The following is a 14486-nucleotide window of genomic DNA, read 5'->3' as shown; positions in this document are numbered from 1 at the left end:
TATTCCAGCTTTCCAGCCATCAACTCTGTGAAACACCTTGTTGGTGCAAAAATACTCATGCTTGTCAGACTATGTTAGCATTTTAGACTCAGCTGAAAAAAAAAGGGCAACAATGTGTCCTTTGGCTGGTTTCAATTTAAAATGAGTTCCTTGCCAGGTTGTCTTTGAATGATTAATGTGTTAAATAGCTTAAACAAAAAAACATTCCTCTGAAAACTAGTGATAAAGCAGCCTGAGCAACTACTGCTCAAGAACATTTAACACGAACTTACAAGTAAACGTGTTTGGAAGCAAAACAAATAAAAGCTATGAAATCATCTTTGCTGGGCAAACTTCTCACCGTGACGGTTTTGGCATCCATTTCTGTAAATATGAACTCCCCTCCTTCAAAGTCGGCATTTAGATATAACAGTGCACTGAAACAAAGAAGGACATTGAAACAGGAACGTCTCACAGTATAAAACAAACCTCACAAACACTTTAGTCTGGATAAACCTCGTACCTGTAGTCTCTGTATGTGTAAGCTGGAGGTTCCTTCCAGCACTCATTGGCATCAGGGTCCAACAAGCAGTTGTCAGCATGGATGGGATGGCTCAGGTCATTCCTGTGATCTTGCTGACCTAAGGGAAAAATGACAACACTGCTTTTCATGTGACGGTAAACGCAACAACCATCCATCTTCCTGGATATCCGGTCGTAAAGTCTGACGTCACTAGCCGTGTCTGGGCCTAAACTCCGCTGCAGGTCCATATATCAAACGATCACTATGGCATTACTGAGAGTTGAAAAACTGTCTAAAGTCTTTCATCTTTAATAAAATGATCAGCGTTCTGCTCTACCAGGTGTAACAATTGAGTTTAACATCCAGGCATCCATGAAAACGGAATTTATGACATTTAACGGAGTTAGAAGTTAGCAGGGAGTTAGCTCGCTAGCTTCTATCTAAATACAATATAGCATGTCCTGACTGCGGGGTTTTGGAAACAAATTAAAACGTACAGCTCTGCTATCACTTCCAGCATAAATGAAGACAGAAAACTAAACAGCAGTGACGTTTGTAGGGTTACTGAAGTTGGGCTAGCTGGTATATAATGATGTGCTACGTGACCGCTAGCGACACAGCTATGTTAGCATAATATAAACAAGCTAACTTTTTTTCCACTGGATAAAAGTTAACGTGAGTGTTCTCGGTGGTCAGGAACAAATGTAATCGCATGGCAGGATGCTGTAAAAGGACCAAACTTCAGCCAGGAGAACAACTGAGATAATCCATCCACAATACGAGGTTAGTCATTCATGTACTGCTGCATGGGCTGGGCTGTAGTTACATCCTAAGGTTTTAAAAACTGAGCTTAAATAAATGATTAGCGGTAATAAAAGCCGAGGGAGGTCAACAGGGATCACTGACTGTTTTAGGAGCTTTTTGAGATTAAATAGAAGAAAATACAAAACATTAAACATGTTAACAACACAAAAGCCATATTAAACGCAGACTACTTTAGGATTCGTCACGTCATCACTTAACGACCGGATTTGAAATCATTGGTGTGAAAGGCAGCATTTTATTTCCTTTACTAAACACTGGTTTTGGCATCAGCTGAAGACCTTTGATGGCTGTCCGGCACACCAGGTGTGTGTAGGAGAAGTGCAACGTGGAGTTTAGCACGAAATACGACTCGATGATTCGTCTCGCCCGCTCGCTGGTTTCGTAGAAGAGGCGAGCACTTCTCATTGGCACTCTGCCCTCAAAGCCGTGCTGGGAGGAGAGAGGGAAATTGTAAACGCCATCAGAGTGAAGGTAACCTAACAGTCCTGTTTACAGTTTATGAAGCTTGTCCTAACATTCATAACCAGACTGGAAATTAGAGACTTGTTTGTTTAGTGACCAGTGTTTACCTGCAGGGTTTTAAGCACACTGGCTCCTTCGAACTTCTCATTGGGAGTGTGAGGGGACATCCTGCCTTTGTAACCGTCTCCTGCCATCGTGACAGTCTTTAGGACAAGAATACAAAAACCACTTTAAATACAGTTTCACACACTGAGACAGAAACAAATGCACGATCTGTAAAACTGTCCTTACATGTGCCAGCTGTCTGAGCTCTGCACACTCTTCCTCAGATAAAACATGATCCAGCAGCACCCGCTGGGTCCCGTTCAAAGCCGCCGAGTTCTGCACCAGCTGCACGCCCTCGTACAACAAGGGGCCCCCTGCCCAGATCACAGCATGGGAAGAATGCAGACTGTTATCTCAGCCAGTGGTGGTCTTCATCCTTTTAGCTCCTCATTCTGCTGTGTTAGCACCAAACTTTACCTTCCTTGAGACTCTGCGGAGACGTGACGGTGACATTTTTCTTATGCGAGATGGGAACATACTCCATCCAGCCATCGGTGCCTGAGGGAACGCTGAATGTGGAGAGAACCTGGTGTGAAGATACCCACTCAGGAACAGCAGTACGAACATTTTCTGAATTTAAAGCTCACAACACAAATACTGGAACTGTGTTTAGCTTCGTAGACATCTCCACCTGCCTGGAGCTGGAACAAACCAGCGTGCCCTTTGAAGGTTTGACACACAGATTTAAAAACGTCCGTCTATAAAGCTGAGCGAGCGTGGCGAGGGCGAACCAGCACATGCCTTTAATCTAGAAACTTTGGATTTGTGAACTGAAGGCAGTCTTTTCATTACCAGACAAATATAATATAAACAAAAGGATGAATACACATCACGTTGTTTACAGTGTTTCACCTGTTTGAGTCATCTCTTCCACCTGTGCTCCTCCAGTAGTTCTGAAAGAAAAAGAGAAACTGTAAATGTGCATGTATTGTTACGTGTGGCGGCATGGCCAGCAGGTGGCGCTGTTAGCTGAGCAGATAGACGTGCAGCAGCCATGCCAGACACCTGTTACCCCTGCTTTGAATGAGCCAGCAGCAGCAGGGGCGCATTAAGGCTGCTACACACTCTGCAGGAGATCTGCTCTGCATCACAAACATACGGACTCACTTACCAACAACTGCTCGTTAAATTACAAACTAAATCTCCTTCATTTTTGGGGGAAAACAAAATTAAAGAACGTCGGTTTGTTATTAAGCGCTCAAAGGCTGCTCCAGGGTTTAATAGCATAACTTACCCCTTCTGTGAATTCTGCACCCATGATTTTGCTGCCAATCAGAAGGAGCTTTAGTTCCTGTTTGTGCCTCCTCAGGTACCATGCAGCTTTCTGTTGAACAAAAAAGGATTTATGGTGAACAGAGTAAAGGAAAATGTCATCTGCATTGTTTTTCTGCTCTCTGACAAACTCCACCTCTCTGAGGTTAAAACCCTGCTGTCGACTCACCTGATAACAACCAAACTAATTAGTTGCAAATTGTTTCTGTTTTAGTTCCACTTACTTTTCCAACCCTTGACTGCAGAGACACAACAACGGCATCAGATGGCAGCAAACAGTAAACATGTCTCACTTTAAACATTTGATTTATTTCTATGTTATAAATAATAAATAACGGTTTTATTTTGATCTCTCGTGCATAAAACACCTTCAGACAAAATTATTCATATTTTAATACGAGTCCTAGATAACTCAGAGGTCTGTCCATAATTTCTCCAAGCTCTAAAAGTCACAGGGTATTCCTCTTGTCCGTATGAAGGAAATGAGAATGAGACCGTGTTTCCTTTGGCTCTCTGCGCTTCAGTGCCAGGGCTAATGGTTGTGATGTGCTCATTTTCTCAGAGGGAAACTTTCCCTCCTCAGGGTAAAAAAAGAATAATATTGCAGTAACACAGAGAGCTGCTCTGCATTGAGGTGGATTGTATAAGATCTAAAGCTCCCACAGTGTCTCACACACTTCTGTGATTTTTTCCTCCTCCCGAGTGCCTAAGAAGCCAGACTCATCAGCGGGGAGGCGGTCGGACGTGGCACGGGACCCCGGACTCTGTAAACGAACTCTCCCCAAAAGAGGGAGAGGACGCAGAAGAAGAGAGTCTGCGGCCCAGTGACTCTTCTGTAAACGGATGGGGATGGAAAGACAATACACACACACACACACACACACACACACACCTGTTACATTACTGCACATCCATCTCAAGTGGAATCTTTAGCCTTTATTTAATCTTTACTGTTTCTTTGACAGTACACACACACACACACACACACACTGTCTCTAATGAATAACAGGCTTTAGGAGAAAAGCTGTTTACTTGGAGCTGGACTGAGGCAGCGTTTCCCTCTTAAAGCAGCTGATCAGAGTTTAGGAAGAACAAACGCTCAGCGCACAAGTAGCTGATGAGCAGTAGTCAGCCTCTGCAGATTTCATTTTCACTAGCTTGCAGACATTTAGCCTTTAGTTACTCAGAATAACAATAAAAAAGATGGCAGGGGAAACTATGTTGCCGTAAACATTGCATGTCGATAGAGTGAAATGTGCCGAGTGCTGCCAGCTGGATGGAAAACGTACACGAGTGAAAAGCAAACTTGAAGAGGCAGCAGCTGCCAAGTGGCAAGTAGCTGCTTCATCCAAGACATACAGCAGGAGGGCCGCTGCCTCTCGTCTCCTCGGGTTTCCTTAAATCCACACTTTTCCTCTCCAGTCCCGGACGTCTCACGCCAACACTCCTGTTACATTACTGCACATCCATCTCAAGTGGAATCTTTAGCCTTTATTTAATCTTTACTGTTTCTTTGACGCACTTGCCAGTTACCTCAGCCTCATTCCTCTCAGCGCAGAAAGGTGTTTGAAAGAGTTTGTTCTCATAACTTAAAAGAAACCGCATAAAGCCCGGAGCGCCTCGATTAACCTGATTACACCGTCCAGCTTTGAGTCTTTGAAAAGAGGGAAAAGAACAAGCAGAATCACGTCTGCAGATAATTAAGAAGTACCGGCGGCGATCAGTGCTACCCCTCAGCCTCCTAGTGATGCACATATGGGATGAATTTCAAAATCCTACGTCACCTTGTTCCCCAGTTATCGCATTCACAAGATTTTCAGGAAACATCACCTCTGACCTTGAGGTCAGAGGTCACTGAGACTCGAACTTTGTGTCCACGCCACCTGCCTTCCAGTCGCTTCAGTGAAATCTTCTCAAATGACTTGTTGGTGTTTTATTTGCATTTTTACTTTCATCGGTAAAACTTCCATCTTTACATACGAACTCAAACAAACAGAGGCCAAAACAAATGATCGCAGCTCTCTCATGCAACATCCTGCATACTCGAGCAGTAACGTAGCCGGGCACAGACACTAAACACACTCGACACGTTGCTCTTCTTATGAAGTTTAATTTAGAGGCCCATTCACTAAATTCATCTGGTGTCTTCACGTCCAAACACATCAGCTCCTTACCTCTCGTGGCTCAGCATCATGTCCCAGCTCCTCTCTGTAGTAATCGGCGTTTTCCTTCATGAACTCCTCTCCCTCGTGGAACAAAAGGTAGGTGAGGGCGCACTGCAGCGCCTCCTCCAGCCTGCCCGCTGCAGAGAGACACACAAAGCAAATGAAGGAGTTTTATCTTGGAGTTTCCACAGGAGTAGACTGTATCATGCATGTCACACATGTGCAAAGTGTGTACCGAGTGTTTTGTGAAAGGACTGGAGTATGTGAGTATATGAGACCCATGTGTCACAGCTGACGTTCCAAAACTCTCATTACAAACAAAGCCAAAGGTTGACGTAGTGGAGACGGCGCACACACAGGCTCAGGTTGCTACAACAGAAGGAGACCAGCGCCCGTCACCGAGCGCTTCCTGAGACGTCTGCGAGCACAAACGCACTCCTGACGAGAGGCTGAAGGTTAACCAAAGCTCTCCTACCTCTGCTGCAGTTTATTATCTCCTCCCAGGCGTCAGAGTGTGGAGCTTTGAGAAAATGCCACTGACGTGTTTAGGAAAAAGCTGCAACGGTATGAGTCCTGCTGGTGCTGAGGAGTGAAACAGCAGGAGGTCACAGGCAGCGACGTTCCTGCCTCGCAGGCAACAAGCACCTGCCTTAAACTTCCAACCTTTAACAGGATGTTAGCGCGAGCGCTCCGCGCATGAACTTTTTATCGAGAAAACAATGTCGGACAAAAGTTCAAACTTTTTAAGTCTGATTTTTGAGTCATTCCCATTATTATCACACAGCAGCCAAAGAAAGAGACACACCCACACTCAGACCCACTGATCCACGATTCCTTATTGGAGCCACATGTTTACAGGTCATCACGATAATCAGTGATGTCACAACTCCTCAGCGCCATCTTTTCCCGTCTACGCGTTGTTGCCGTGCCAACACTTCTGTGCTGAACTCTTCACTCCCTCGTTTAGATGTTTTCACACTCGCGCGCACCACAGAGCACCAGCATCAGGTTCAGCCACGCCGTTGATGCTCGTGATACAAGGTGAGACTCGACCGGCGTGCCGATCCACTCGTCTGCAGCTCTTTGTGGTCGTGGGGCCTTCGTGTACACACATGTCTGTGTTTGTGTGGGCGTTGGACTCATGGGTGGATCCATCTTCATAATTGTGCAGTCAGACTGAGCTTCACACAGACAGTGTCTGAAAGTATTGTGCAGTCACCATTTTTTACACTAAAGAACAACCTACCTTTGAAGTAGGCAAACTGAAGGTAATCGTAGTGCAGAGGCAGGTAGTTCTCCATAGGTGAGAGGCGGCCGGGTCGAGTGGCGAGGTCTCTGACACACTCGTGCTCGCAGTGCAGCACCTGAGTGAAGTGATCTGCAAACAACGAAAGATCTCAGAGCTGGTCTTTGATTTGAGTTTAGCATAAATTCCTTCTGCTGTGAGACGAGGACGTGACTCTTCCAGGCAGGTAACCACGGGGTCGTGCAGAGAACGAACTCTCATGTTGTTGCTTTATATGTTCATAGTTCCAGAAACTGAAAAGATGTTTGACAATAGGCCTGAAAGAAGCCGCAGGAGGGATCCTGTTACAGGATGTCCTGTGTTCAAAGTGCACAGACACGCCATAAATGCACTCCAACATACACACATAACAAACTTCATGTTATAGTTACTGCAACTCATACAGATGGTATGAGACCAGATCTGGGATTTACGCACATTAAAGGCCGACTTTCAGCTGGTCTAATGGAAAAGAGCCCGAGCTCATCTCAGGGCATCAAAACACTGACGAGTCCCAGTAAAGTCTAATCTAAAACACAGAACATCTGAGAACTTTCCGAGTCCAAATTTGGAAAATAACTGGATAAAAACGTTGATGAATAAATGAAAAAGGTTCTCGCAGTTTCCAGTCTTGGCAGATCTTTGTAGAATGAAACATTAATGGAAATTCAAAAAACAAGGCTCAGCACATGATTTCCTCATGTTGATCCCTGAGAGGAGAGCCAGCAGAGCTCGATGAGCGTGCTTTATGAGGACGTGTGCTCATCGTTTATGTGCAAGTATACTGAGGCGATGTCTGAGCAGCTGCAGCAGCGCTTTCCTTACTCTCTCGCAGGAGCAAAGGTCGGATCTGAATCATGCAAAGGGATTTGACTTTCTGGGTCAGTGAAGGAGAAAGTAATCCTTTAAAACTCCCGTATATGCGAGTCATGTTGCGCATTATGACGATCGCAGCCTGTGCCGTGGCAGCGCTGTGGAAAATGAGCCTCCAACTGTAAGTAAAACAAAGCCTCTCAGCGTTTATGCATCCTGGATACGACTAACCTGCAGCTACTGCTCAAACTCAAAAACTCTTACAATAATAATAATGATAATAACACCCTGCCCAGTCACAGTGTAATATAATAATACTAAAATTATAACTGTGATCTGGTTCAACAAGATCATTAAGGTCTACAGAAACAACACAAACTGACAGCAGTATGTGAAGCATGAGATAAATGCCTGTTATTTATCCAGCTCATTAAAAACGTTTGAACAATATTTTGTGATGAAGCTATGCGGTTAACCTTTCGCCAGCTGTCAGTGTGATGGACGCCAGGCTGCCAGTGACCTTTGGAGTTGAACTGAGAGACGCCATTAGGGAGATAAAGTTGTGTAAATTACACTAACTTTCATTTTTGTGGTTAAAATCCCCCAAAACTGTCGACGGGAAAAACACTGAACCGTTTAAAAAAAGCTTATCTCGTGGTGTGTTCAGGTACAAGAATAAAAGCTCCTAAAAGTCAGCTTCACAACACGTTTCCTTTTATCTGTCACACCTCGAGTCTCAGCTACAGAAACCTTCATATTCTGAATGAATAAAAACCAAAACACATCCAATAATTGCATGGATGTCACTACAATTTTAGTTAATGAGCCCAGGCATGTAGTAACTAATGCTCCTTTAAGCAAAGACGCCAAGAACAACGATCGCAGCAGTGGAATGAGGTGACGGGAGAGAGAGCTGGCCTGGGTTCAGGCCGTTTCTGCCAAACATGGTTATGAAGCATGTCGACTGCCTCCCAGAGCTAACCGCACAGCTCTGCTAATAATTCTGAACAGACTCAACTAAACTGGGATTTATTGGGACTCTTAAACATGCAGCTCAAACTCGACTCTGACTGGTGCAGACAGACGTGCCATAGCTTTTGACTTTGCGCGGGACACGTGAGAGAAGACGTGACCTCGGTTCTGGATCTCAACTGCTTTCTTTTGTTTGCTTACTGCAGTGAAAAGCGGGAGAGCAAAGCAAAGGTCAAAGGGCAGACTGGAACCCAGACGCCTCCTCGACAGAGCGCCTGATTTCTTACCTGATACGACTTCATGGAGGCTGTAGCGGTATCGGAGGTGATCTTGGCCCTCAAACTTCTGCGGGCCTTGGCACAGCGCCCGACAGTCCACGTCTGCCTTGTAGTATTCCACCAACGCCTCCTCAAAGAGAGCAGTCGCTCCTTCGTAGTCGCCTTTATCGTACAACTGCACTGCCGCTGTGAAGGAGCGCTGCGACAGGAGGCGATAACCAAGACAAAAACGATTTCAGCCATATAGTCGCAGAGCAATATGATTCCCATAATGATGACAGCTGGTGAACGTCACGTTCTGCCGCTGAGGAAGGGCGGGGCAGCACATGCTTCAGCAGAAACACTTGGGACTCATCCACAGTTAAAACTTTGAACTGAAGCACAAGTTTCACTCAGTGAGACACTCAGAGGCAGCTTCACCACAGCTGCCACTGAGATGTTTCCAGTCATTAAACTGCAAGCACCATTAACACAAAGCCCCTTCAAACAGGAAGCGCCGCTTCCCATGGTTTCCAACTTTTGGAAAGAAGCAAAGTAGGAAAAGTGAAACCTCGGGCAGAAATGCTTTTTGTAGTAAATTCAGTACACGTGGTTTATGAAGATGCATCAGGACATGAAACCCAAATAAACTGAAATGTCTGACAGATTAAGGTTTTGTGTCTTGCCTGGTGAGGCCGGGCTTCTCGGTCCACAAAGTGAGTTTCCTCGACGCCCTGCAGGTTTTTGTACTGCTCCAGGTCCCGGCCCATCTCCACATGCTCTGGATTGGCCTGGAAGTAGGTGTGAGCCGCCTCTGCAGCCTTGTCGGGCCGCTGCAACTGGAAATAAAAAGAGCATAGACAGAAAGAAAAAGGGGTTATTGAAATAGTCGTGTCAGCAGAATTAAGAACTTAAAGTTTGTGACGGGCATTTTTGGAGCAAACTACAGTAGAATTCAGACAATAAATTTATCTTCATGTTTGCAGCATTAAACAGATGGACAGCTCTCTGTTATCCATAAGCTGACGTGCTATACCTGGAAAGAATCTGCAGCCGTTCTTCTGAAGCATCTGCCCGAAGAAACAGATTACTTTCCTAAAATGTTTGGCATCGATTTTTGAACTCATAAAATAATCATTTGTACAGTGTTTCTTCCTCACTCAAACTCAAATGCATCCAAGGTGCTCGTCTGCCATAAAGCAGCAACACGGGGGGTCAAGCACACGCTCAGCATGTGCAGGAGCTGAAGCAGCAACGCTGCACCTGAACAACTGCTGCCCATAAAGCCAAACAACGAGAGGTTTAGACATTCAACGAGACGAACATTTGGGCGTGACCACTGATGCTTTTTACCTCTAGTTCTCCATCGCCTGCTGAAGTTCAAAGCAAGCACAAAATAGGAAAGAGAGAGACTTTATTGCCCGACAGGCTAATAAGAGTATTTCAGAAGCTGCTGACCAAACAACAATCAAGCTGATAGGAAGGAATCAACCAACGAATATAGAAGAGCATCTGTGAACACACACCACACTGAATCCTGAAGCAGCCACAGAGCCCACCGAGTGCTGAGCCAACAACAGGAAACTCGGTACCAGATTGGAGAAGAGAGGAAACTCGCTGCCGGTCTGCTGGCTCTCGGTGGGCTGAGGATTTGATGTAAACGATGTGAAAACCTGGATCCCTGTATCAATAACTCCTGCTGGTGTAATGATGTGGGGGATTGAACACTTTGGGCCGCTCAGTACTAAGGCAGCACTTGGTTACTGTTACAAACCAAGTCCATCCCTCTGCGACGGTGGGGCTGGTTGAAGCCACGCTGGGCTCAGCATATATTAAGCTGCTTTTTTTAGATGTAACCTTTACAAAACACCGCTGCTGGCTCCGGCCTCAACCGAACAGCAACAAACCAAACAAACGGATCAGGGGGAAGATTAAGGGCATCTTGAGCAATTTGAATTCCAACGTTTGCCCTTTTCATCTCTAAAACGACCCACACGGTTTTAAAAGTCGGCTATCAGGACGCGCCTGGTGCCTTTCAGATTAGATAGTCATCGCGTTCAAGCCTCAACACGGACACATTTCTCTCTGCAGCCAACTCTGTATACAGTCAACAAACAAAAGGGCTCTAAACACCAGCCTGCATTGGATCTGGTTCACTGGATGTCACTCTGTTTGAACTCAAACATGATAAGTGCCTGCAGGTTTTAATCTGCCGTTCTGTTGGATGGCTATAAACACTGTAAACATACACGGCAGACCCAGTGGCATTTTGATGCTTTTTATTAAAGCTTTGACGGTTGCTGTCCACAATACTCACAGAGCTGCAGCTCTCCCGCTGCCCGCTCAACACTATCACAACCACCCAACCACAGGACCCAGTACAATATTTAATTCGGCGGGGCGTGATTGCGGATGCCGTGCAGGTGCGTCCGCCTCCTCTGCACGGCACCGCAGGCCACGCCCCGCCACATACCCCCATCGCCCGACTGAGGCCGGGGAACCATCCGGCCGAACGTACTCCCCCCACCGCGAGCGGGAGAGGGGATCAGCCCGGACCGTCGGCGCCCCCGGGCCCTGGCCAAGCGACGGGGAGTTGTGAGTTCAGGTGGCCGCCTGCGAACCCAGCAGCGTCGGCGAAGCTGGTCCGGAGGTCGGCCGCGTGGCAGGTGGACGCGGCGCGGTCGGTACGGTCGTGCGCCCCGGCTCGCAGGCAGCTGGGCAGATGTCCGGCAGGCACCGGCCTCTGGTGGAGGTGAGGCCGCTCTGCTCACCCTGCTAACCTCGGGCTTCGGTGGCGCGGACTCCCTTAGCACGGGCACCACCGACTTATCCCGCGGCTTCTCCGCCCCTCCCGGTGGGAGCAGCTCACGTTCCCCTCGCTGCGCCGCCATCGCCGCTGCCCCTACCGGCTGGAGCGGCTCCTCGGGCGCCGCCATCGCCGCTGCCCCTACCGGCTGGAGCGGCTCCTCGGGCGCCGCCATCGCCGCTGCCCCTACCGGCTGGAGCGGCTCCTCGGGCGCCGCCATCGCCGCTGCCCCTACCGGCTGGAGCGGCTCCTCGGGCGCCGCCATCGCCGCTGCCCCTACCGGCTGGAGCGGCTCCTCGGGCGCCGCCATCGCCGCTGTCTCTCCCGGCTGGAGCGGCTCCTCGGGCGCCGCCATCGCCGCTGTCTCTCCCGGCTGGAGCGGCTCCTCGGGCGCCGCCTCCACCGCTGCCGGCTCCGCCGCCTTCTTCCGGGGCGCAGGAACGGGCACCGGGCCCTGCAGAGCCCCAGCGGCTCCTACGCGAGGTGTGGGGACAGGCGCTGTGGCAGGCTGCGTGCTAGCTGGTCGCAACCTGGGGGCCGGCACTGGCGCCTGCACGGACTGGATCTCCTCCACTCCAGCGCCATTGGGAAGCGCCGGTGGGGGTGGTGGTGGTGTCGGGCAGGACCGGATCAGCGCCGCCAGATTCTCCATTCTCTGCAGATGGCGTTCAGTCTGGTCCTGCAGCTCTTCCCGCCTGCGGCGCCACACCGCCGCCTGCTCCTGCTGCGTGGCCGCCAGCTCGGCCACCATTCTCGCCAGCTCCTCCCTCTGCTGGCCCACTCCTGGATCTGCCGTGCCTCCCGTCCTGGGTTTCGGCACCACTGTAAACATACACGGCAGACCCAGTGGCATTTTGATGCTTTTTATTAAAGCTTTGACGGTTGCTGTCCACAATACTCACAGAGCTGCAGCTCTCCCGCTGCCCGCTCAACACTATCACAACCACCCAACCACAGGACCCAGTACAATATTTAATTCGGCGGGGCGTGATTGCGGATGCCGTGCAGGTGCGTCCGCCTCCTCTGCACGGCACCGCAGGCCACGCCCCGCCACAAACACGCTACCAACAAAGCCAAAACTGAGCGATAAAGAGCTTCGAAATTCAAATGAAGTGCTCGACAGTGACCGAACTGTAGGCAGAAGCAGCCGAGTAGAGAGCAGAACGATTACAAGAGAACAAAACACAGAAAGGTGAAAGTTGACAAGGTTGGAGACGATGTCGGCTGCGTATCCCCTGGAAGGCTGCTCAGCAGAGCCATCTGACGCTAATTGTCTCAATCCATCATGTCGCCAACAGGTGCAAATTTAAAGCAGACCCCAGCATTTCACAAGCTAACCTCTCTCCAGTCGAGTATGTCGGACTGACAAAAACAGAACTCCACACACGCCAACCCCTCATTTGGCCACCAGGCACCGATTCATGTTTGCCAGTAAAAAGGCATTTGTTACAGTAAAGGTCTCGCTTTGTGCTCCTTTGTTCTTTATTAGATAAAGTTCGGGAAAGTCCACATGTATGCACGGATATCCTTTCCTGCAGGGACCTTAATGCACAAACTCACATGCTGAAGATAGACAAACAGAGACGTCTTTGTGTTTTCTGTGGGGGATAAAATCTTCCAAGAAGTGTACATCATGAAGATCAAGATCAGCTTCTTATTTTAAAAAAGCATGGATGATCTTTGTGGCACGAGTTTGGCTACCAGCCCACTCCTGCTGCAAACACTGGGAACTCCACATTTTAACTCAGCGTAACATAAAAGGTTTGAAAGCTTTTGAAAACCACACAGGAAGAAACGGAAACATCAAATTTACACAACCACGACGTGCACATACATGCACGATGACGAGTAATGCAACCTTCGCTGGAGTGCACGGTCTGAAGTGGACCAGAGGGAGGAGCTGATGGCACAGCACACGCTGCTGCGTTCGAGATACAACATTCTCCTTTAAGACACTGTTGTCAGCTCTGATCATCTGCTTTGTGCACAGTACCAGCAGGTCACAGCAGCTTGGTACACAGTACAGCCACCTATTCTCTCCCCAGCTGCTAACATACATTCACAGGGACGACATGGCTCAGGGCCTGCTTTACCAAGGCAGGAATCATTCCAGCCAATCAGACACAGCACACAGTGCGAGGACCCCTGCACACTCAGGACTAAATATACTGTTCATTAGCAAATAGCAAAGTTTAATAGTGCCGGAGGTCATCAGTCTGAGATGCTCGCTACCATTTTATGGAGAGATAAAACAAAGTATTTCTGAGAGTCGGTGTACTGACTCAAACTGCGAAACCCCCAAGTGAGTCCAAGCTGGAAGCTTCTGCATTGAAAACATGTTCATATATCAAACACTCCCTCAGCATGACGGAGCCCGAGTCAATCACGGCTGTGGGATTTCCATCACGCTATTCGGCCGAACGTTCGGCATAAAGACAGTCATGTGTAGGTAAAGCCAACTGATGTTTTATTAGCAGCAATATTTCTGCATGTGGTGCAAATATTGCATCGTTGGTATCACTTCTGACTACACTCAGACTAAATGCTGAAACAATTCATTTTTTGCTGACCGTGCAAATCAAGCACCTGACTGCAGCAGATGGCCCCGCCCCTCCCGGAGCCTGGTTCTGACGGAGGTTTCTTCCTGTTAAAAGGCAGTTTTTCCTTCCCACTGTCGCCACAGTGCTTGCTCACAGGGGGTCATATGATTGTTGGGATTTTCCCTGTATGTATTATTGTAGGGTCGACCTTACAGTATAAAGCACATTGAGGTGACTGTTGTGATTTGGGGCTGTATAAATAAAGCTGAATTGAATTGCAGTGTCGTCCTCACTCGTGCATGAAACAACACATTTCCCACACGTGGGACTAATAAAGGTTATCTTATCTTAAACCAGAGACATTACAGGCAGACTTTCTGATGGTAGTTTCTTTTCCTGTCAAACAAACGATTGCAACTGTGAAAACTGACGGATTTTAAATGAGTTAGCCATATTACACGTATTCATTTGATTGTTAGAAA

The 14486-nt window shown here is 48.0% G+C and overlaps 1 protein-coding gene across 4 annotated transcripts in view; it reads right to left on the bottom strand.

Annotated features, from left to right (window-relative positions):
* The window catches only part of p3h2 (prolyl 3-hydroxylase 2), a 48958-nt gene that overhangs the window by 1822 nt on the left and 32650 nt on the right, over positions 1–14486 (bottom strand). The window contains exons 2-14 of one of the 4 annotated variants that reach the window (XM_085449411.1): positions 9345–9497; positions 8689–8878; positions 6578–6709; positions 5341–5468; positions 3844–3999; positions 3129–3218; positions 2747–2787; positions 2312–2403; positions 2081–2208; positions 1897–1992; positions 1576–1756; positions 503–620; positions 341–416 (exon numbers count right to left, since the gene is read on the bottom strand). In XM_085449411.1, the coding sequence (XP_085305537.1) occupies positions 341–416; positions 503–620; positions 1576–1756; positions 1897–1992; positions 2081–2208; positions 2312–2403; positions 2747–2787; positions 3129–3218; positions 3844–3999; positions 5341–5468; positions 6578–6709; positions 8689–8878; positions 9345–9497 (1581 nt within the window). The remainder of the gene's footprint in view (positions 1–340; positions 417–502; positions 621–1575; positions 1757–1896; positions 1993–2080; positions 2209–2311; positions 2404–2746; positions 2788–3128; positions 3219–3843; positions 4000–5340; positions 5469–6577; positions 6710–8688; positions 8879–9344; positions 9498–14486) is intronic. The other 3 variants (XM_085449412.1, XM_085449413.1, XM_085449414.1) reach the window with 3 other exon arrangements.

Source organism: Copadichromis virginalis, linkage group LG23 (assembly GCF_057382275.1).
Source record: "Copadichromis virginalis isolate Kocher_CV1m ecotype Utaka linkage group LG23, C_Virginalis_male_GT1.1, whole genome shotgun sequence".
NCBI lineage: Eukaryota > Metazoa > Chordata > Actinopteri > Cichliformes > Cichlidae > Copadichromis > Copadichromis virginalis.
This window is presented reverse-complemented; position numbering and strand designations above follow the sequence as displayed.